This window comes from Crocodylus siamensis, chromosome 9 (assembly GCF_052110815.1).
Source record: "Crocodylus siamensis isolate JL-2025a chromosome 9, ASM5211081v1, whole genome shotgun sequence".
In the NCBI taxonomy this organism is placed as follows: Eukaryota; Metazoa; Chordata; order Crocodylia; family Crocodylidae; genus Crocodylus; species Crocodylus siamensis.
In genome coordinates, this window is record NC_143403.1 from 16,479,611 (window position 1) to 16,502,147 (window position 22,537).

The following is a 22,537-nucleotide window of genomic DNA, read 5'->3' on the forward strand; positions in this document are numbered from 1 at the left end:
AGCCACTGATTACTACCCTTTGAGCCCTACAATCCATCCAGTTTTCTATCTACCTTATTCCCCCAACCCATATTTCCTTAGCTTGCTTGCAAAAATTTTGTGCTAAAGTCAGGGTATCCCATCTAGTGCTCTCCCCACATCCTCAGAACTAGTCATCTCATCATAGAAGATAATCAGGTTGGTCAGGCATGACTTGCCCCAGGTGGATTCATGCAGACTGTTCCTAATCATCTTCTCCTCCAAGTGCTTAGAAAAAGATTCCTTGAGGACCTGCTCCATGATTTTTCCACGGACTCAGGTAAGGCTGACTGCTTTGTAGTTGCTTGGATCCTCCTTCTTCCCTTTCCTAAAGATGGGCATTATATTTGCCCTTTTCCAGTCATCTGGCACCTTTCCTGATCTCCATGAGTTTTCAAAGATAATGGCCAGCGGCTCTGCAATCACATCTTAGCACTGTTGGGTGAATTGTATCCAGCCCCATGGACTTGTACACATCCAGCTTTTCTACATAGTCTGTAACTTGTTCTTTTGCCACTGATGGCTGCTCACCTTCCCCCCCAAACTGTGCTGCCAGGTGCAGCAGTCCCAGGGCTGACCTTACCTATGAAAACTGAGGTAAAATAGGCAGGCTTTTCCACATCATGTGTCACTAGGTTGCTTCTCCCATTCAGTAAGGGACTCATACTTCCTTTTGTTGCTGACATACTTGTAGAAACCCTTTTTGTTAACCTTCACATCCCTTGCTAGCTGCAACTCCAATTACACTTTATCTTTCCTGTTCTCATCCTTGCATGCCCAAGCAATACGCTTATATTCCTACCCTTATATTCCCAAGTTTCCACTTCCTGTAAGCTTTCTTTTTGTGTTTTAGCGTACTGAAGAGTTTCTTGCTAAGGCAAGCTGGTCTTCTGCCATACCTGCTAGTCTTCCTGCACATTGGGGTGGTTCAATCATGAGCACTCAATAAGGTTTCTTTAAATTACAACCAGCAATCCTGGACCCCCATCCTCCTCAGACGGGCTTCACAGGGGATCCTTCCCATTAGTTCATCATTGTAGTCTGTTGAAACATACACCTTCTGGGATGAATTCTCCTTGTGTTAGCTGTTTCTGAAGGCTATTTTGTTTTGTGTATGAGTATATTTTTAAACTAAGTGAAAACCTTCTTTTTCTGTTCAGCAATAGTGAGGTAAAGTCAGTACCTACTTCTCTATTTCTGGAGGGCATATAAATGTTCTCCCTATTTTTGGTAGGAAAACTCTCCTATCAGGATTCCAAGATGCCTTTAGCATCTCTTTTCTTCTTGAATCCCAGGAGGGACCTTTATACATAGACATAGATACTATGGATGATGCAGCTTTGCAGCAGTAGTCCTGGCACTCCTTACCATTATTCTGTCTCATCCCACTGAAGTGGCTGTTCTAGGGTCAGAAGTTTCCAGCCCAGTCCTAAATCCACCTTAATGTAATTTAGATCAACTGCATTCCACTGACCTTCCTTTAACACAATGGCTTTTTCTGTCCTAACTACACTACCATATTGTACAGCCATAGCTGTTATGAATTTAAGATATGAATATGAAAACTGGGTCAGCCCTGACCAACTGTGTGACAGGGATATTGTATCCATTCCCTGATATAGCTTCCAATCTTTAGGGAGCATATCATTATTTTGAGGACGCTTATTACAGCTCACAATAATGATGGATAGGCCAGCCGCCTGGCTGATTTTAAGAGACAAAGAGACCCAGACAAAGAAAGCAGTGGAAATTACTGAGTATGTCACAGAAAATATAAAATATTTGAGGGTTTAATCTCCCATCCTGGACAGGGGGTTATATATGCAAGTCTTGTTAGCAGCTACAGGATTTTCTTGCAGGTCCATTGCTAGGAAAATTCATCCTGACTTTACAAAAGCACAGCCTTTCTTGCATCATCATCATAAGTCAAAGTTACAGAGTAGTTAGTATTATTAGTGGTAGTAGTTTAGTATAGTAGTATTACTACTATCACTAATAATACTAATTGCATCTGAGATTATCAAAGTGCTATATACTTACAAAAAGGGAATTAGTGCGTTACAGTTCCTATTTTTTCCATGATCATCTCATTTTCACTCACAGCACTAGCCCCTCCATACCCAACATTCGGAATTATAGTAACGTTCTTCACAAACGCCCAGAAAATGTCTGTCATAAGTGAAGTTACTGTCTCAGTAATGACCAGCAGAATATGTACTGCATTTAATATATTGGCTTGGTAAATCTGCTTTGTCCGCTCTAAGTGGTTGTCTGTCATAACCATGTCTGTTCAGAGTGAAGTGCATTATATAAATAAAACTATACAGACAAAATGTTTGTCAATCAGCAAAAAAGGCTATACACCTACTATCCAGGGCATATATACTTTGTAAGCATTGGTTTCCAACAGATAAATGTAATCAAGGTTTATATGCTCACAGAAGCCAACAGGATGGGATTGTTTCACTCGAAAGATCAGAAGAAAATTGTAACTAATGTTGTGGAAAATTACTTTGATATTGCTTTCTCAGTACAGCATCACAATTAGGTAGCAATGTGAAGCACAGGGAAAGAATAAATGAATAGTAACAAATCAACACAAACAGCTACTGTCAGGAGTACTTTGCTCAGTGAAAGTAATGTAAGCATTACTTAAAGTTTTATGACTGTAGTTTTTATACTGGTTTAAGCAGTACATCAAGGTTTTACCATCGTGCTTGCTAGGACTAAAAGAACAGAGCAGAATTTCTGGAACAGAAAGATAAAACTAAAGTACCAGCGTATTTTTATTAATCTTATTTTATAAGTTAAACTATGTAAAATTAAAGATGACTGAACATACTAGCAGTGAGAAATGCCTGCTTGGCCAGTGCAAAATTCTGCTATGCTGCTTTTCAGTGAAAAAAATGATCTTTATTGACTTTTACATAGCTTGCCAGATAGATTTCAGTGTGTTGTAAATGCATTCAGCTATGCAGTAACTACATGGGAAATACAGAACAAAAGGCTAATCAAATAAAACTTTGCCAAACAGAATCCATTGTCCTAAATAGTTTAGTGACACATATTTATTTACTTCTGTTGAGGCAGCAATCAGGCCAGCAGATGAGAAAGCAAATCTTTTAAAAGAGGAAGCATGCTCTGAAGCCCACCTAAGTTGTCTCTCCCATACACTGACAGATTTCCACATAGCTTGGTGCACTTTAAAGAAACATGCCTAGCCTTCTTTTCAGTGAAACGATCAATCAGTCCTTTCTGGCTATAATTTATGTTCTATGGCACAAATGCTTCAGGGACAACTGGCCCAATTTTCAGAGGTGTTGAACATGGGACGCTCCCGAGTTGAACAGAGTTGCGTGTGCTCGGTGTATCTAAATAGTTGATATATGAAAAATAGAAGTACATTTATTGTAATTCCAATGAACAAAAATGGTAATCTGATGTGTTAATCGGGTCCAGGTTAGACCTTTTTGGCAGTAACAGATACCTATATTTCTGTTAATTTTACTTCTATATAGAGGATCTTGCCTGTGGAATTTAATAAATTAGTTGGCTGGCTGCATCACTGGGGTGCCTCAGTTATGTTTTTGGTGGCCCCATTATACTACTTCTGCCAACCCCCCAAAATCTCATCACAATGTATTACAATCACTGTCAGTACTCAAGAGGTTCATGACCGGAAGATCAGGATATTAAAAGCCAGGACTATTGGGAAATGCAAGAGCAGTGTGGAAAAGCTTGCATGTTGCCCATTTAGGGCAGTGCAGTAGGTCTGGATATTTGCAAATAGAAAAGTAGACACTTTGTTGTTGCTGTTGTTTGTTTTTGTTTTTTAATGTTGAAACTATAATATTAGTGGGTAGTAAACAACAGGAGCAAAAGAAACCCAGCAGTGCAGAAGTAACTCCCACCTGCTGTGTTTGCTGTCTCCAGTTCTTTGTGCACAAACAACCCCTTTTACAGGTGAGCAATATGGTCTAGCCTTGGGACACTGTGTTATCCCTCTGAGGACTGAATTTGACCAAACCCACTAAATAAGAAGGGTATTTTAGAGGGAGTCTGCATTGGGTTATTGTGGAATTCATTTCCACCACACCCACCTATTGATCGTATTTTAGTGTCACAAAGATTAATGAATCCTTAAACTTGCAATACTTAATTTGTGATTATTTTTGTTTTGTTGCAGTAAAGGTTAATTACGAATGCCAACACCTTTCATGGGGCAGATTTTTTATTGCATAGTAAAGAGAGATGACTGTGAGCCTTGTTACCCACCAATCCTATTCTGCAAACACAATCAAAGTCTTAGACAAAGAAGAAGAGGCCTGTGGGGCTGGGGAGAATGATGCTGTCATGTAGGGCTATTTCCTAGGTTGCAAGCTCTCCCTGCATTGATCTCTCCTCTCAGTATCTTGTCTAGGAAGCTTAATTTTATGGAGACCCTTCTAAAGGGGAAAAGGGGAACAATGCCATACTTCCAAATCAGCAGGGCTTTAGCATCTTTCCTTGTAAAGATGCCATAGCCTCCTTTTTTTAAATTCATGCAGTACCATGAAAAAATGGGAGCAAGTCAGGTTTTTACAGCATGGCTGACAGCTGTGGATCATCTGTAAAGAGGTGGAATCTACAGTGTAGAAAGTAACAACTGAGATGGTCAGTTTATAGAATCATAGACATCGGGTCCGAAGGGACCTTGTAGATCTTCAAGTCCGACCCCCCACCTGGGCAGGAGAAAAACTGGGCTCAAATGACTCCAACCAGGCAGGCATCAAGCCTCTTCTTAAAAGCCCCCAGGGTAGGAGCCAGCACCACTTCCCTTGGAAGTTGGTTCCAGATCCTAGCCATCCTGACCGTGAAGTAGTTCTTACATATGTCTAATCTAAACCTCCTCTCCAACAACTTGTGGCCGTTATTCCTTGTTATGCCGGGGGGCGCTAGGGGAAACAAGGTTTCTCCCAAACCCTTCTGGTCCCCCCAGTGAGTTTATAGACAGTCACCAGGTCTAGGTATTGCAAAGGGAATATCCAGTTTCTGTTCTCACCTATATTCAGTGCATCCCAAACTAAACCAGTAAGCATAAAAGGGCATAATGGGGCCCAAAGGTGTCCTCTTATTGCCCTGTTCTCCGAGAAATATATGTATGAAGCGTCCACTGATTTCAAATGCAGCATACCTCTAAGAACTTGGGTTCTTCTGAGTGTCAGTTATTAATATGTTAGTTGTTTTGCATCTAAATATACAAAAGTAAATTAAAAAAGCAAGTGACTGGGAAATCCTCTGCTTTCAGTTTGTGCCACAGCATTAATTCATTATTTCAGCAGTTTCAGCTGAGTGGCTGCTTTCAAAATTAGAGTGCAATTGGTCTGAAGTAATAAATATATTAATGTATAAATATGTTTGTTAACATAGAAATAAACACGTAATAAATCTGGACGCAGTGAGTGGCACTTAATGTAATGATGGTTCTTGGGCTCAGTGTCAGGGTACAGCACCTTTAAAAGTGATAGCAATATTTTCCTTTTAAAATGCTCCCATTATTAGAAGTGGATGTTAACTGGGACTAGTGAACAGAATTCTTCTCAAAGTGGTGTTTAATCACAGGAGAAGATGCATCTGATATAAAACAAAACACAATGTCCTTTTTTGGGTACACTACTGTGAATGTAAAACCTGGCTACGCTTTTATCAGCACCCATTTTGGCTGGTTATCACTTAAGTATTTTAATATAACTGAGTCAGCACAACTCCCTTTTCTATATAAGTTCATGCATCTCACCTGACCCTCATTTCATGAGATTTCATTCATTTTAATCCCAACATTACCTACGAACTAGGTGAAGAGGGTCTCCCCAACCCTCATAGTAGAAATGACAAACTCATTAATAGAATAGGTAGGAAGAGATACTCATGATGAAAGAATTAATCTCACCATTTTAAGTGTCTTGAACTTATAATGTTATGTCTCTCCGCTTGGGTCTCCCATATAAGCAAATGCCAATTGGGAGGCATGCATCTTCATGGCTGGTCAGTGAAGTGAGTTTCTTTGGATTTACACCACTGTAAGTAGGAGCAGAATTTGGCCTCAACTGAAGCAGATAACCTTGGTGACAAAGCAAGGAATCTCATAACCTGGCAAGTGTTTATTGAGTCTAATTTAAAAGCCGGTTGTGCTTTCAGCAATTTTTTACTTCCAAAAACAGACTCTATAAAAATAAATTAAATATCTGTTCAGAGGAACGCATGTGCTCAGATGACCTCTGTAAAGTATGTAAAGAGGGTTAAAGACACAGCAGAAATTACTGGATGGATGGGGTAGAGGAAATGCTAAATAGAAACTGGAATGCTAACCTGGTGTCTGCTGATGGACTATTTCTTCTGGATCCTGTAGATGAATGAAGACGACAAGCCCAGCCGCTCCAAACAGCAAAATGAAGGAGAACATACATGTCAGCCTCATAATTACAGTTCTCAAATCAATCCAGTTTTGACCCAGGAAATGAACTGCGTGCAATCTCCAAAATGCACTCTTCACTCATAGTCCCATCTTCTCAGCTGGTGTTACAGGATAATATCACCTACAAGAGGCAAAAAAACAAACCACATACAACACATACATCACTTATTTTTCAAAACATTTTTCAAGACAGGATATTTTTTATTTTTACACCTGATGACTGAACTACATATTCCCCTCTTGATGCTAATAGTATGCATCTGGTCAAGTTTTGAACCATCCATTTGCTTTTAGTAATGAGCATGTCACTTTGCATTTTCCACTTCTTAAAAGGAAAATGTGGAATATCATAAAAAAGTGTAATTTGGGGAAAATGATCATGCAGCAACTGCAATTTGAGCAGAAGCCCCTTTTAACAGTCTGCTTGCTTCAACTGAAGCATGTGTCGCTTTTTATTTTTCACTGGTTAAACGATATGAAAACCATACAGTGAGATAATATGGGAAAAATGATCACACAAGTTGCAACTTCTGTGTGAGATCCAGAGAGAATGAGAAACAATTTGCAGCTCTCTGCGTCATTCTTGGATTTTTTTCTTTTTCAAATAGGCATGTACCAGAGGCCAAACACACAGCTCATTGATAAGCTTGGTAGATGTATTGACTGAAGGAAGTGGTATGTTCCAAGGACCTGACTTAGTTGTTTTGGTCACTTTTAACTGGTTTGGATAAAGCTAGCTTTGGCAGGAATGATGGTGTTGATGAACTATTAAATGTGAGCAACAATTCTGTATAAAGGAATCTATGACTTCTAAGTCAGACATTGAACTTACTCCTGTGTATAATCCCAAAGAGATGCCAGCACAACTGAGCATGGAGAAGCCCCTATACCCGGTACCAAAGCCCCAATTTGGCAAAACCTTTAGAAAATATTTAACTTAAGGTATGTGTGTATTTCCACACAAATCAACGGCCATTTCCAGTAAGATGCTAAGAAGTGAAGAAATGAAAACTGAAGAGAAAAACATTTAGTATCATCTCATTCTGCTGATGTTAAGGACACACTTTTAGTCTGATTCTTCATTTTTTTTCAGCTCAATCAAGGCTCACCTTCCTGGGGGATTAGGGTGGGACTGGGCTCTAAAACTCATAATTTCTTTGCAATAGCGGTAAACGCTGCCCTTGTTCTTCTTGGGTAGGGACAGAAATTACACATAAACTGATGATGAGAAACCAGTTCAAATCCAGAACACAACAGAAGTTCATTGTATATAAACCACTTTCAAAATGGCCAAAACTGGTTGAAGATAAACCTATATGGATGTATCAGACTTGACGGATTTAAATTAAATCAGTTTATTGAACTTCTGTCCCAGATCCCCTCCAGTTTCAAGTTAACTCATAGTCCCCCGGCATCCCGGGATGCTTTGCACTTCCCTCTTAAACCCTCCCTTGTAGAGTGGGTGGGCTAGACTTGGCCCAAGCTGTCTGCCAAACAGATCTGAGCCACTGCCAGCATGTGGCTGCATTTCTGGTGTCAAAAGTGAATGTTCACTTGCTTATTAGTTCAATATACACAGCATAAACTAACCTGAGAAGATTGAATCAATTCAGTCTTGAGCTTTTTGACTATCTGTACTTAGCCCTTATGATATCACTGAAACAGAAGCTGCCTCGGGGGTCACAAATTAGAGTCATGGGCTTGCCATCACTCTGTCTTTCTTATATTGCTGACTAAGATGGGGGTTATGGTTTCCAAAGGTAGTTCTAGCTCAAAAAGGGTGTTTCCATTGTGGAAAAGTTTGCACTATGAGATGTTGAAGTGAAAATGGTTTATGGGAAAAGGTTGTAAAGCTTTTAATTCATGATAATTACTCCAGTAAAATTCTTTAAAGTGATGACCAGAATGTGCCTGGAATATTCTCTATAGTAGCATCTTATTTATAGTTTTTATATTTTTTTATGATAGTCTTTTAATGTTGTGCAATGCTTTGAGGTTTTAGATGTGTAAAATGTGCTCATCAAGAACTTGAGTCACACATATGCAATAATTAAAAGCACGCACTCCAGTAATAATGCAGTACATTAAGGACCAGCATTTTGGTAAGTAGATCTGAAATTCTATATGTGCAAGCGAGGTTTAGTCTACAAGGGACATATGATAATTGTGCTAAATGGAAAGGGAGATAATTGGGCTACCCACTCTCCTCCAGTCCTGTGAAGCCCAGTGAAGTGATTTCAGTGACTCTGACTGATGAGTTTACATGATTATTTAATGGCATCCATGTTTCTTCAGAGTGCAAAACAGCCATCAGGAGAGCTGGAGGGCAGAAACATTGGTAGATGTCTGTATCTTAGCAGAATGCAAGACACTGAGTTCTCTCTATGAATATCTGAGTTCAGCTTTAGTTTTTGGTGTATATTTTAAAGTGCATTAACTGCATATTTTCCTCTACTGTACTTCAGCCTCCTTTCTTTTTAAAAAGAGAGAGAGAGTGAGAGAGGGAGAGAGAAACAGCTATTTTCTAGGTTGTGGAAAACTCACACAGATACATCCTAATAATCTTTCAGAGGGTCTATCATATTTGTGGACCTATGAGCCAAATGCATTAATTCTTCATGCTAAAGATCCATGTACTTGTTTACTAAGGACCGAATTCTGCTCCTATGGTTCCTTCAAACCACCCAATGAAATCAAAGGGAATAGGTCTGGGAATGCACCAGATCCAGTTTAACTTTGAATGTGACTGTGACTAAATATGGTTTAAATGGGAATACTCTGTCCTGTCCCTGACACATTCAGTCATTGAATAAAATGGGAGCTGGTATCAAATAACTTGTTTTGTTTCAATAAACCAAACCCAGGCCCACCAATGCTTGTAAAGTTGTAAAACAACTGTAAACATATCTGAGCCTAATTTGCACAAAATGAACTATTCCAACCAGGAGACTTTACAACACTTTCAGCTCTCCTGTGAAATATGAATTTTCATTTCCACCTAGGAGAAATTTTACAGTCTTTGCATTCTCCTATGAATGAGGAAGGGTGAGCATGCCCAAAAGCTTGCAAATAAAGACTCTTTTTGCAAATATCTAGTTGGTCTAATAAAAGATATCATCTCTGCCATGAGTTCTGATTCCTGTAAACATTTAGGATTCTCTAGTCATAGCCTCTCTCTAAGATGTGGTGCCCATTTCTGTCACATATGAGCTCTTCACAACTATAATATACTTATCCTCACAGAGCAGCTGTTAGATAGAGAAGTGCTATAATTCCCATTCTGTAGGAATGTGAAACTGAAGTACATGGAAGCTAAAGGCTGAATCCTGTTTCACTTTACATCACGCGCAGACTTCTCAAGATGAAACACTTAACAAAAGCTACATGTGTGTATACTGAAGGAAGAATAGCTCCTTTTGCCCCATGGACAGGCTGTTACCTTTAGTTATGTGGCTGTACAATGAATGTACAAGGGAGTAGAGAAGCAGGGAAAGAAAAGAGAGTCCCCTTCCACAGCCACCTTTCTTAACAAAAATACAGACCTTAGAAAGCTTAAATGATGGGTTTGGGCTTCTCCCTTTTCCACTGTCCTGTAATTATTTTTTCACTCAGTTGACTTTAATTAACCTGCCCCAGGCCTGCAAGCCTGGGAAATGAGAACAAGTTTTTATACATGCAAGTCATGCATTCCCTTAGTCCTCCCAGCCCCAGCCTCTTAGCTGCAGTAGCAAAGAATCTCTTAAACCAGTTAGCACTGATTTATGCACGTAAATGAAACACACTGTAAAGGAAAATACCAGGAGACATTATTTAAATCATACATAATTTTAAGAACAGGCTAGTATCATACTGGCTAGTATCAACAGGCTATTATCATACTGGGTCCCTGACTCCCTAGTCTGAGTGATCAGGTTCTCATGGACAGCAGTCAACTGGTGGTGGCCTTTGCCTCAGATCTGGAGCAAAGCTCATACTCATGCCTTTGGACTTACAGTGAGATGCCTTAGCTGTTCTACCACCACGTTTCTTAAATGGGTAAGACGAGGAGTCAGCAATGTATGGTCTACAGGTTGGATTCAGCCTGTAGCAATTTCATCCAGCCCACAAAGCCCAGATATTGGCAACGTTTTGGTAGTGGGGCAATTCAGTGGCATTTTGGCAGTGGAGGGTTTCAGTGAGAGGTCACACATATAGTGGCCGTCATGGTAGGGAAAAGTGGCAGCAACAGTTTGGTCAGAAATGCTAGCCTGCCTTGGACCAAGCTGTATAATTTTGGCCCCCGCTCCAAAAAATTTGCTGACCCCTAAATAAGACAAATTAATACTGGAATACACAGTATTGCTGCCAGTGCAGAAGATCAGATTGCAGGGAGGCTTCCACTCCAACTGTACCTTTGGACACCCAAGTGAATGTGTCACACAGTGGGGCTCACCTAGAACCTGCAGTAATGAAATGAAATGTGTAATTTATAATTTATACCATCTGTACACTTCAGAGGTGGACAAAGCTTCTCTGTATTGATATAAGTTTTTATAAGGTCACCCATTACCATTCTATCTTAGTGCTCTGCCCTTGAAAGCAGCAGGCGTATGTGTGTATGCTGATAATAATTAGCTCTTATGTAGCACTTTCCAGTTTCAAGTATCAATCACCATAATACACACGTATGCAGTGAGACAAGTATAAGGATCAAACTGAGCAAAATGTATTTTGTCACCAAAGCAGGCATGTAAAACAAATCATGCTACAATTTTAAATACAAATATTCTGATATGATTATGAGGAAGATATCTGCATATTTTAGCAGGATTTTCAGACATTAAGTCCTTTATTTTCAAACACAACAATATACTCAATTCCTCCATGCTCCCAGGCAGTATTGAAAGGAAGTTAAAAGGGCAGAAATGCCATTACAAACTAGTATGATGGGAAAGCTGTGTTGTATTAGCTGTTTAATTGAGGATGCCCCAGTATGTGATATGTACTGTAAGGTCTGAAGGGTTTGAAACTGAGTTACCTGCAGCATCTCATGAAAAGATCTGGGTCAGAAAGGCAGCCTCTTGACAGGAAGCAATCTTCATTTTAAATGAAAGTGTCATTAATTTATTCCATGTCCATCATAACAACATAGTGCTGGTGTCAATGACATTAGAGGAATTGCAGATTATAAATAACCTAGCAGAAGCTGCCAGAGCACATTTCTCCTATGGATCCCACAGAGGGAAGCTAAGTCACAAAGGCTCACAGAGGATGTCAGTAGCAAAGCACACCAGCCCGTTTTCCACTGGGCCATCCTTGGTCCCCAGAGCATTTTCTAGGCATTAACTGCAAGGTGTTACATTGAGACTGGTACTTTGAAGATGTCCTTTTTGGTGCCCGCCTTTTTGAATCTCAAGGACTGAATACGCTACTTTGATTTGACATTACAATAAACACACACAGAAAGAGGCAGCTAGCTGAAAATGGTGCTTAAAAGACAAGGGTCTCTATTGCTTAAATTCTCTGGCAGAAATGCTTAAACTGGGCTGCATTTAGGGGGCAAATGAGATGGGGCCAGTTTCTGATTTATGAAGGGTGTGGCATTCATCCTTCCCATCAGTTCTCATGTTTATTCATCAGCAAAGCTGTTGCTACGTGAAGAGCGAAGCTTATAATGTACATAAAACAGGCACTGGTGTAGCAAGGCACATTGCTAGGAGCTGCCATTGTGGATCATAATAGTGCTCCATCTAAACCAGTACCTTGTCTGTGACCAGGCCACAATCATAGATTCAGAAGATCAAGAAGATCACTCAGAAGATACAAGAAACCTGGAAGTCAACAGGAAGGGGAAAGTGCCCACAGGGAAAATTGCTCCCCAGTTCAGTTCTTATGTTCACACAGAAGCCCTCCCTGGCAGGAAATGCTTCCAGAAACATGCTTCCCATGCTGCAATGCAAACAGCTGCTTTCCAAAGCCTCAGTCACTCCCAGAGTACAGTGGATATAAGCACCCCTTTCATTTCTGTGTTGGCCTCCCATCTCCCCAGACCCTATGCACTTGGGAATAGCCACTGCCACTGTATTGCTCCCCTTTCTTTTGTGCAGAGGGGCTGTGGCCAGTGTTATCGCCTGCCCAGCTGAGCTGGCAGGGAAGGTGAAATAGACTGTGCTGGGGAGAGGACAGGAGCAACCTACCTCTTCCATTGAGCAAAGGGGAACTGAGATTCAAATTGTGATGAAGAGCACATCTACACCACTCCAGATGGTGCTAGGGAGCTCTGCAGGAACATGGCAGATCTGCTCCAAATCTATACTGCACCCCAAAATGGATGCAATGCAATTGAGCGGCACTGGCCATGCACACCCAAGACAGTGAGCTCACTGGTGTGTAGCCAGCACTGCTCTAAGGCAGCCACAGTACATCCATCTGGCATTTAGTAGGCACAGTGTGGGTGTCCTGTGCTTTGCTGCAGCACTGCCTAATGTGGTCCAGCTGCCATGTGGACGTGCCCCAAAATACAGCTTAGTCTGTGCTCTGTTGCTAGGACAGTGCAGCTGTGTGCTGCCCCTTATGTGGCCTTGACTGCAGGTGCCAATCCAGATCCAAGTGAATCAGCTATGCTAATGTCACTTTTATATTAACACTTACATCAGCAAGTTAACAGAGCACTCAAGTGGTTTGCAAACATGTACTGATTACTAAATTGGACAATTACAAAGCACGTATGAATCAAGGTAAATGTCTACTTCGTATGCACTCGATACACTTAATTTTTCATGCTCTGTGAGTTCCTGTAACTGAACCAAATCTGCTGGTTGAGAGCAGGCTGCTGATACTGGGAAGAACTGAAGCTCTCCAGCTCTGTTTAAATGCCTGTAATGGTATAGGAGTATAGATGTATTTCCAAAGCATAGGTTGGCATCTCACCCATTAGATATGTTGTGATCTTCTGCATAATCACAAAGATCTTTGCCTTATTTGTTCAAGTGCCTCTTATCCTTATTGTCTGCCAGAGTGATTGCCCATTACTGGATATCGTGGTACCTAGTTGAAAGCCACAGTGCTGTGGGTATAGCTAAGTAGTATTTAAGGAGACTTGCCTAATCCAACTCTTCCACTGTAACAGTCTAGAGATATATTTTTATCCTGTTATTCCTATAATCAAAACACTGCAAGCATATCAATCAGAGGGGAAAGTATGACAGAGAGGTGATATTAAGGATGGCTAACTGTTGGAAGTCTCCGAGTTATTTTATATGTTGACAAGTGTTTGACAGATTGGGTGCTCAGTTTAAATACTGTGTTGCAGCAGTGCTATTTAGGCGGTGCAAGATGCATAGATACCACACACAAATTACTGAATAGATAAAAAATAAAAGAAAATATTTCTACTCAAATGTGGCAAACTAGGCACACTTGTGTTGGTGTTGTGTGCGGAGAGTTTCTTCCCTTGGAGCTGAGGCTGAGCCATTTGCACATTCCTTTTCCTCAGACTGCTTCTAGGTACAAAAAAAGTTTTCAAATATATGGCACTAAATCCTTGCATCTTGCAGGCAATCATTCTCTGCTTTACAACTGACCTGTAGCATCAGCCTTGTTGTGACACCAATCTGAAAGAAGGAATTGGCATTTCTCTCTATTATCCAGATTCACCAGCAACACTGGGTTTTTTTGGTTTATTTTTCTGGCAGTCATACACAGATAGTGTAATCGAGGGGAAGAGATTACACATTATATCATTCTATAGATATCAGCTTTTTCCTGAGAATAAGAAATGAAAATCAGACCCAGCCACATAGTGCAAAGGTCTTTACCTTCATTATAGAATGAAGAGAAGTAGGAAACAATTAAGCCTCATAGCTGCTTCCATTTTACCAAGTATGCACATTTTGGGTGTTGGGTTTTTATACACCTACTTCCTACTTCTCACCTATACACCTGATGTGCAGCTACCAAAAAAAACCCCTTTTGATTTTCATGTGGGCGTTTCAAGATGATTTTCCCCATTGTGCCTTCAAAACCTTCAAAATCTAACTGTTTGCTTGGATTATAAATGTCATGCCATGAGCCCCCGGACCCCACCACTCCTCCAGGCCCCACCATGGCTGCCTTGCCCACCCCAGCTCAGGCCCTTTAAGAACGCCCCCTCCTCCCCCAACCTGGACTCACCGGCTCCTGCAGCAGCCTCCGAGCTTTGTGAGGGGTTTGTGCAGAGCCCCCTACATGGCATGTGGCAGTGGCGGGCAGTGGGGATCATGCCCCGCTGGCAGGAACCGGTGAGTCCAGGGGGTTTTCTTGGGTTTTTTTTTCCTTAAAGGGCCAGAGCTGGGCCAGGCAGGGCACCCATGGTGGGGACTGGGACAGTGGGGTGGGTCGGGGGATCCGGCAGCACCCGCTGAGTTGGGGCTTTTTTTTTTTAACAAGTGCTGGCAGCTGGGGCAGGAGGGATAGCCACTGCCAGGCTGGGACAGCAAGCGGGGGATGGGCCTGGGTGATTCGGAGATTCGGCCGAATCGATTCAGGACAGTGATACAAATCACTGAATTGAATCAATGTCCCCCAAATCGACCAAATCCGAATGCAAAGTGAATACTAGTCGCTTAACACAGGCCTAATGATCAGCTGTCTTGAACCAAAGTAGCAGTCAGAATCAAAGAATAAGAATCTTGCTTGTTTTATTATGATTTTATGCTGCCTTGTTTTAACATCTCAGCTTTCCTGAAAATTGGTTGAGCAGACAGAAATTGAAGATCCAATGAACTGCTTATAATCTGGCACCCATTTCTCAATGCACCTTGATCAGTGTTTCCTAGGTTTCGATGAAATTACTGAACTGACCACATATGCTATCTGCTACCCATAACACATCTTGAGTGTTATGGTAAATTAGGCAGAACTTATTGACTTTTAACAGCTCTGTTCTCTAGTCACTTATGTCATTATGCATCTTGGCTTACAGAGTCACTTAAAAGAGAAACATTCCAATTATGCAAAATGGGTGTTTCCAATGTTAAGAAAAACTCTGCATCACAGGAGTCTCTTTAACTTACAGTAGGGTAAACCTGGACTCCAGAGAAAGAGCTACAATGCCCTGCACAAATTGCAGCTGTGCTAAAAGACGGTTACATGAAATCTCTGAAACTTAATAGATTCATAGATGTTAGGGTCAGAAGGGACCTCAGTAGATCATCGAGTCTGACGCCCTGCCCTGGGCAGGAAAGAGCACTGGGGTCAGATGATAAACTTAGTTTATTACAACCCATAGGTTAAAATCTACTGTCTTTATACCTGAGTAGCCTTTTCCCATGAGTTTTATAGCAACCCTTGGACATCACCAATAAATGTATTCATCCCAGTTTCAACCAGTCCCTGAAGTCTAATTTAAACATAAGAACCTACAGAATTGTTCTACATGCCTGGACCTGGAAAACAGGGTACTAACTCTTGAAACACATATAGCCCACTTGTCCCACCCTACTGCATGTTACAATGTGAAGTGGGCAGTTCTCAGTTCATATTTCATACATTATGAAAGACAAAAAAGGACAGTACTTGGTAAACAAGCCAAATAATTCTTTCAGTTAAAAGATTTCTCTTCTATATTTCTGGGTGCAAATTACCACAGGAGTCACGTGTCACTAATCTCCTCAATGCTATGCTATATCATTAGCGACTTAATGCACAAACCTGTTCAAAGAAACATTCTAGGCCAAAAATATCTCATTTCCAAAGCATTTTGAATCTGAAATGAAAAAGTTTTCTTTATTTTGTTTCAAATTACTCTCTCATAGGAGTCCTACAGTGATAGTGTAAATAGAGAGCGAACATATCAACTTTTCTGCCTTCTGGCTTTCTTCAGCACTAGAATGGAAATGATGCAACTCCTCTAATTCACATTCTTCGAGGTCCAGGCAGCCTGGATCTCCCATGCTGGGCTTGGCAGCCTATTTTAAAAGGACACTGTCCTAATTATACTATTTTATACAGAAGCAGGTGCTGACTGTGATAGGGCTCAGTTCTAAAAGGTAGAGAGGCTTTTAATTTTCTACAGCCTCACAGCAGTCAAAGTCAGTAGCCAAACAGACCACTATACATGGGGAAATCAGCCCTACATCCCAAAACAAATATCAGATTTTTAGAAGTACTTTTGTGGTTCTCAGGTTGTAGCCCTCTCTTGCTGAACTACCTCTCCTCATCTGCTCCCCTAAATATGCTTCAGGACTTTCTCAGCATAACTCTAGATGCTCCAAATCAAAATGTTTTCAGAGTGGACATAGAGCTAAAGGAGGTTGGACATGCTCCCACATTCTCCTTGGAGTCATGCAAGCAGGTAGTAGAGCAATATACTGCCTTCCTATAAGAAGGCAGGGCTGAGTCAGGGTAGGTAGAAGAAGTTGGGACGAGGGTGGCGTACTGTTGGTGGGAGAAAGCATACGGCAGAGGCCACAAGGTTTGAGCTCCTCTGTGCATATGTATTTGAGTAGCTTGTCTTCATCTGTTGGATAAATATTGAACCAAATGCCAAATTCCTGCCATACTGAGGTGTGTATGCATTTAGAATGGTGATGCTGTAATAGAGATCCAAGTGCCTCTGTATGTGCTTTATGTTTGTGCTCCAATTATACAGGTTTACTGCATGCCCTCAAAAAATTTAGTTCTTACTGCTGGGGTTTGCATTTTTTGCATTTTATTCCTCTGTCCTGGACACACAAATTATTTAAAGTGGAGACTAAAAATTCTCAGTTAAGTAGGAAAAATGTGGAAACTATAAAATGTTCCCTGTAGGCTGTGAATTCAAACCTCTTGCCTAAACCAAGGGTGATTTTAATTCTGCACTTGAGAAAACAAAACATAACAGAGCTGCTGCAAAAGCAAAAGGAAATCTACTCTTGGCTTATCCTGCATCTAGTTCATTGTGATGCTACTATGGTTACTTCAAGAAAAAAGAAAATAGCCTTCATAACCTTGAAATGGGAACATTCTGTTGTGGCAGTTGAGTGGTTTCCTTTATTAACTCTTGCAATTTTCACATCTGATTGTTTTCACCTATTACTAGTCCTCTTAGTCCTTCTAGCCACGATGACTAATTTGTTTCTTATTGAAATACTTTCTCCCTAATAAGAGAGATCACCATCTGTTTTGTCAAGGTACTTCTTCACTTAAACTATACACATTTGTTAGTGATGAGTTATTTCCTGTTGTTCTGGATCTGGGCAGTCAAAATGAAGCGGCTAATTAAAAATAGATAGTCTGTAAGTAGAGCCTGTTTGAAAACTGTTGTTTTGCCATAAAATGCCCATTACATTTTTTATGTTAAAATAGTTCAGTTTCAAAACAAATTGAGAGAAACATTTTCATTTTATTTTGATGTGTCATTCTAAACAAAAGGCAATGAAATTGTTGTTTTGAATTAAATAGCTACTTTGCTTCAGTTTATGGAAACTGAAAAATATTGGTCTTTCATTTTCATCCTTAGGTTCTCAGAAAATTAGGTTCTCAATTTTTTTCCATGCCTTCATACTTTTTCTCATTGTTTTTCATTTAAAAACATTTAAAAAATGAAAGGTGGATCAAGCAGAAAAATAGAAGGGGAAATAAAAAGGGGAAAGGTTGAGATGAGCAGGGTCTCTCCAAAGCGAACAGGTCAGGGGAAAGGGAGAGGTGCTCAGATCCCCCAGAATAGCAAGCCTCGCTCCTCGCTTCCACACTGAAGAACTCCTGGCTAGGGACAGACATTCAAAAAGCCTGAACCTGAATTGATTCAATCTTTGCACATTAGTCTAACCTGGCTATGCTGAACTGGTTTGTAACCGTAAAGACATCCCCTCTGAACCGAAGAAATGCAGGCACATGAAGGCTAAAAGCTGGGGAGGTGCTAGAGCAGGCCTCCCTTCCCTTCCCTAGTGCTGAGCTGAGGGCGGTGTGGCCAGGCTCCTGCAGGAGCTCTGATTAAGGAGGGGTTCCCCCTCTCCCTGGCTGCTCCTAACCAGCCCAGCAGGGAGTTGATAACAGAGTATTTATCAGCCCATCAGAAAACAAAAGCCTTTCTCATTAGTTCAAGCACTTCTTGTTGGAGCTGATGTTCAGGCCTTACCCGGCGCTTGGTCCCTTGGGGCTGCAGTTGTTGACCACTGGTATAGCTGGTGCCAAGTGCTCTCTGCTGCCCCTCTCTGCTCTCTGGTCTATGTGGAGCCGGGTTCTACCCAGACTGCTACCTCCTTTGACACGTTGCTGATTCCCTGAGTTCAGTACTTGCTGCTGGTTGTTCAGTTCAGGGTCCCATCCTCGCCGCATCTGCTGCTGTCCCAGTCACTGGGGCTACTGGCTCTGGCCCACAGTGGGTCTGCCAGCAGCTCCTTGGGCTCACACTGGCCCGGTATTCCCTCCACGCTCTCTTCCCAAGGGAGCCACCAAGACTCCTCTTGTGCTCCGGACTGTCCGGCTGCTCTGACTCTTCTGGGCCAGCCAGGGATGCTCTTTCCGGTCCTCCTGGCTCCCTTCTGGGTGGGCCTGTTCTGCCGGCTTTGGTTGCCTGCCCCGCCAATCACCCTTGGCACGCTTTTATAAAGTGTGCCCAGGCGGACGCGGGAGCCGTATCTGGCTCCACCGTTTTTTCTTTGATCTTCGACTGCAGTGGCTCCAGCTATCGTGGTTTCACTTTTGCTGCAAACAGCTGCCGGCACAGCGTCCCGCCGCCTCTCCCCTTCTCCTGGTAAGTTTTCCTCACAAACTCAAACCAGTTTCAGCCATTTTCAAACTGGTTTATGTGCACTGAATGTGTTTTGTTACAGGTTTAAACCAGTTTCTGATCACTTAAACTGGTTTGTGTGTATTGTCTGTCCCTAGCAAGGTGTTCATGTACCCCTTGCAAGACAGTGCCAGAGGAGGAGCCCAGACCCCTGCTCCCCGCCAGAGACCCCATAAGGCATATATGTATAAGAGGAGAACATGAGACTGAGATGGTCAACCTCTCATTTTCCCCATTAGTGCAGCCACCCATTCATTAAGTCTTCAAGAGCTGGTGTCTACTTGGAAAAAATTGGCAGAATCTCTCAATCGTAAGAAAAGATTTATTTTCCCTTGGGGTGGTTGGATCTATGGACCTGCTAGTTCAAAGGGCTGCAAAGCCATCACATATGGCATATCCTGCACCAGAATATGTTTCAAGGTAATCTGGACTTCAGAGCAGTCGGAAGAATTAGTCTTTAAAATGGAAGGTTTTTCAAGAAAAGTGTAGCTAGCTTTCTACTCTGCAGCTGTTGAGTGGTGTTGGTAAGGAAGAAGAATTTTACCACTTGGTTAGCTGTTATTAAATTCTTTTGAAGAAGTATTCTTCAAACTTATAATTAAAAAAATACAACTAGCTCCCAGACAACTTTCATGTTGATAATACTGGAGATTGTTAAATAAAACCTGGAAAATTTCCTGTTACACTGACATTCTGTCAAAACTGATATCAAATCCCTATAGTAAATGTTAGACCTAGTTACATAGTATGCTGTCTCTGACTTCCTGGACCAGAGGCTGATCAGAGCTCCTACCCTTTTTTGGTCTCCTTCCTAGAGATGGAACCACAGACTGCGGCAGTGTCTGGGGAGGGAAGAAAGGCTGCAGAACCAAATTAGTAATGTAAAAATAAAATGTATAAATAAAATAAAAAAGGTGTTTTATCTTGGGTATTGTTCCAGAAGATTTTTTTTCCTGCCATCCTTGAGTGGTGTGGAGACTACTACTAGTGTGGAGTAGCATGTCAGCTCAGACAGTTCCAAACATGACATTCAGGGCAGCTCATCCTCCCTGAAAACTAGGGGTGCAAGTCTATGCTACACCTTTCAGAGTCATGGCTGGTGAACTTCAGTAGAGGGCCAGGGCCTTCTCATCACCTTTGCACCCTCAAGATCCTGGGCTACTCTGGGGCTGGTGAGGTTCCTGTTTCTCTGCATGATCCTAATGGCAGCAGTATGGCTCAGAATCATGACAGACCTTCAAGATATGGCTTTGCCCAATATTGTCCTCAACCTGCCCCAGCATTCCTCTTCCCACTGTTACCTAGGGCTTGTTAGGGGGTCCTCAGAAGGCAGCCTTTTGGCCATCTTTTGTTGTTCCTATGATGGTTATTTTTATTTCTGATGTGCTTTTTCAAATGTCTGCAGTTATTAAAACAACACCAGTGGTCCTGATCCTGTGCATGAAATTCACTGGTGGAGTATAACTGAGGTTAACAAGGCAGCAAGGAGCTAATTACTGCAAGTGCTGGAGTGATGTTGTAGCTGTGATAGTTCATGAAATATGTGAGAGGCTCACACCTGAAGAACAGCACTTTGTGCTCAATAGCTTGTCTAAAATCATTCCCAACCATGCAGCTGATCCAGTAAAAAATACCACCCACAAACATCCCTGCCTCTTGCTAATTAACAAACTGCCTGTACGATAACTCAACTTTTTTTTTATCTTTCTCATTTTTAAAGTATAATGAAATATTTGACGAACCTTTGAAAATAATATACTTGCTCTTAGTAAATTATTCTCAGGAATGTATTATGATTTATACATATATACAGTTATTCAAAGGCCATTTGAAGGGTATAAACGGTATGATTATTCAAAGGCTATTTAACACATTTTCCTTTTTCTGACGACATGACTTCTTTTTACTGTTGTTGTTAATATATCAATTGTATATACTGGTATATATAACTGTTTAACTGTTAATATATCAATTGTATATATTGGTCTAATAAAAATAATCAGTTATATATCAAGAGCTACTATTCTCAGGAATGTGTGTGTGTGTGTTTGTGTATACACACACACTATATACTATTCTCAGGAATGTGTGCGTGTGTGTGTGTGTACACACACACGCACTCCTGAGAATAGTAGCTCTTAATACAGAACTGATTATTTTTATTAGACCAATATATACAACTGATAACAGCAACAGTTAAAAGAAGTCATGTCACAGGAAAAGGAAAATGTGGTAAAGAGCCTTTGAATAATTGTACCATTTATAGAATGACCCTGTAGAAAAATCAATACTTGCTAAGAATTCCTTTACGACTTGGGGAGTATTCCTTCAAGGAATACATATCCACATTCACAATCAAAATACAAACAGTTACAGATTGGCTTCAAGTGCACTGAAGTCAATGAGAGTTTTATCATGTAATTCGCATTCAAGAGTCTGGAGCAGGCTTGAGGGGAGTTAGCTGTTGAACGTAAGAATTGTGTTACATGTTTTCCAAAGTCAGATAAAATGTGTGCAAGGATCATTCACCCGTGTTAGATTCGGCAGCACTGATTTTGAACAGAGTTTGCAAGCATAGGGACATTCGCATTTGGCTTAAGTATGGAATCCCAGGCAGTCATCACTAATGTGCCAATTAAATCCATCTCAGGTACTTATATGATACCATCAAAGTGTAGTTGTCAATGTGTTTATCTCTGCACCACTTCTCTGAGGTAGAGAAACACTGTCATTCCTATTGGTCAAATGCTGAACTGGGCTAACTGGCTAAAGTCATGCAGGAAGTGTAGGATAGATCAGGGAATGGACCCTGGGTCTCCCAAGTCCTAGTACTGTATCACTGAATTCATTAGAAGTGCTGGAACCCGCTTTTACATGACTTTTTTAAATAGATTTGTGCAAGGACCTGAACAAAGATTTGGTGCCTTGCAGAGAGGCTGCTTGCATGTGGCAGGGGAGAGCTAATGAGGGGTTCACCTGACCAGAAGAGGAGCCTAGAAAAGGCTGAGACCCAAACCAGAAGGTCAAAGAGCCCAGGGAAGGGTTGAGCCGGGGCAGAGGTTCCATGAGCAGGCCAAAGACAGAGAGTCCTTGAGTGCACAGCCACCCAGACTAGAGGCTCCGAGAGTCCAGAGGAGGGGCTGTGTACAGGATATGGGCCTGGAGGAAGGGCTGTGTGTGGGACCAGGGGTCCAAGAGTGCAGGAGGAGACTAAGTAAGGGACCAGGGGGCCCATGGAGGCCAAGTGCATAAATAGCCACATCAATGAGAGAGAACATCCGTGAGGCTTGGGGCATGGTGTAGGGAAGGAAAAGGAGCCACGCAATTTGCCCTCA

At 41.5% G+C, this 22,537-nt stretch overlaps 1 protein-coding gene across 1 annotated transcript in view; it reads right to left on the bottom strand.

The window, feature by feature from the left end:
• CHST8 (carbohydrate sulfotransferase 8) overlaps nucleotides 1-22,537 on the bottom strand; it is a 289,240-nt gene that overhangs the window by 230,789 nt on the left and 35,914 nt on the right. Inside the window, exon 2 of the mRNA XM_090062722.1 lies at nucleotides 6,367-6,593. Within this exon, the coding sequence (XP_089918848.1) occupies nucleotides 6,367-6,475 (109 nt within the window). The 5' untranslated portion in view covers nucleotides 6,476-6,593. The remainder of the gene's footprint in view (nucleotides 1-6,366; nucleotides 6,594-22,537) is intronic.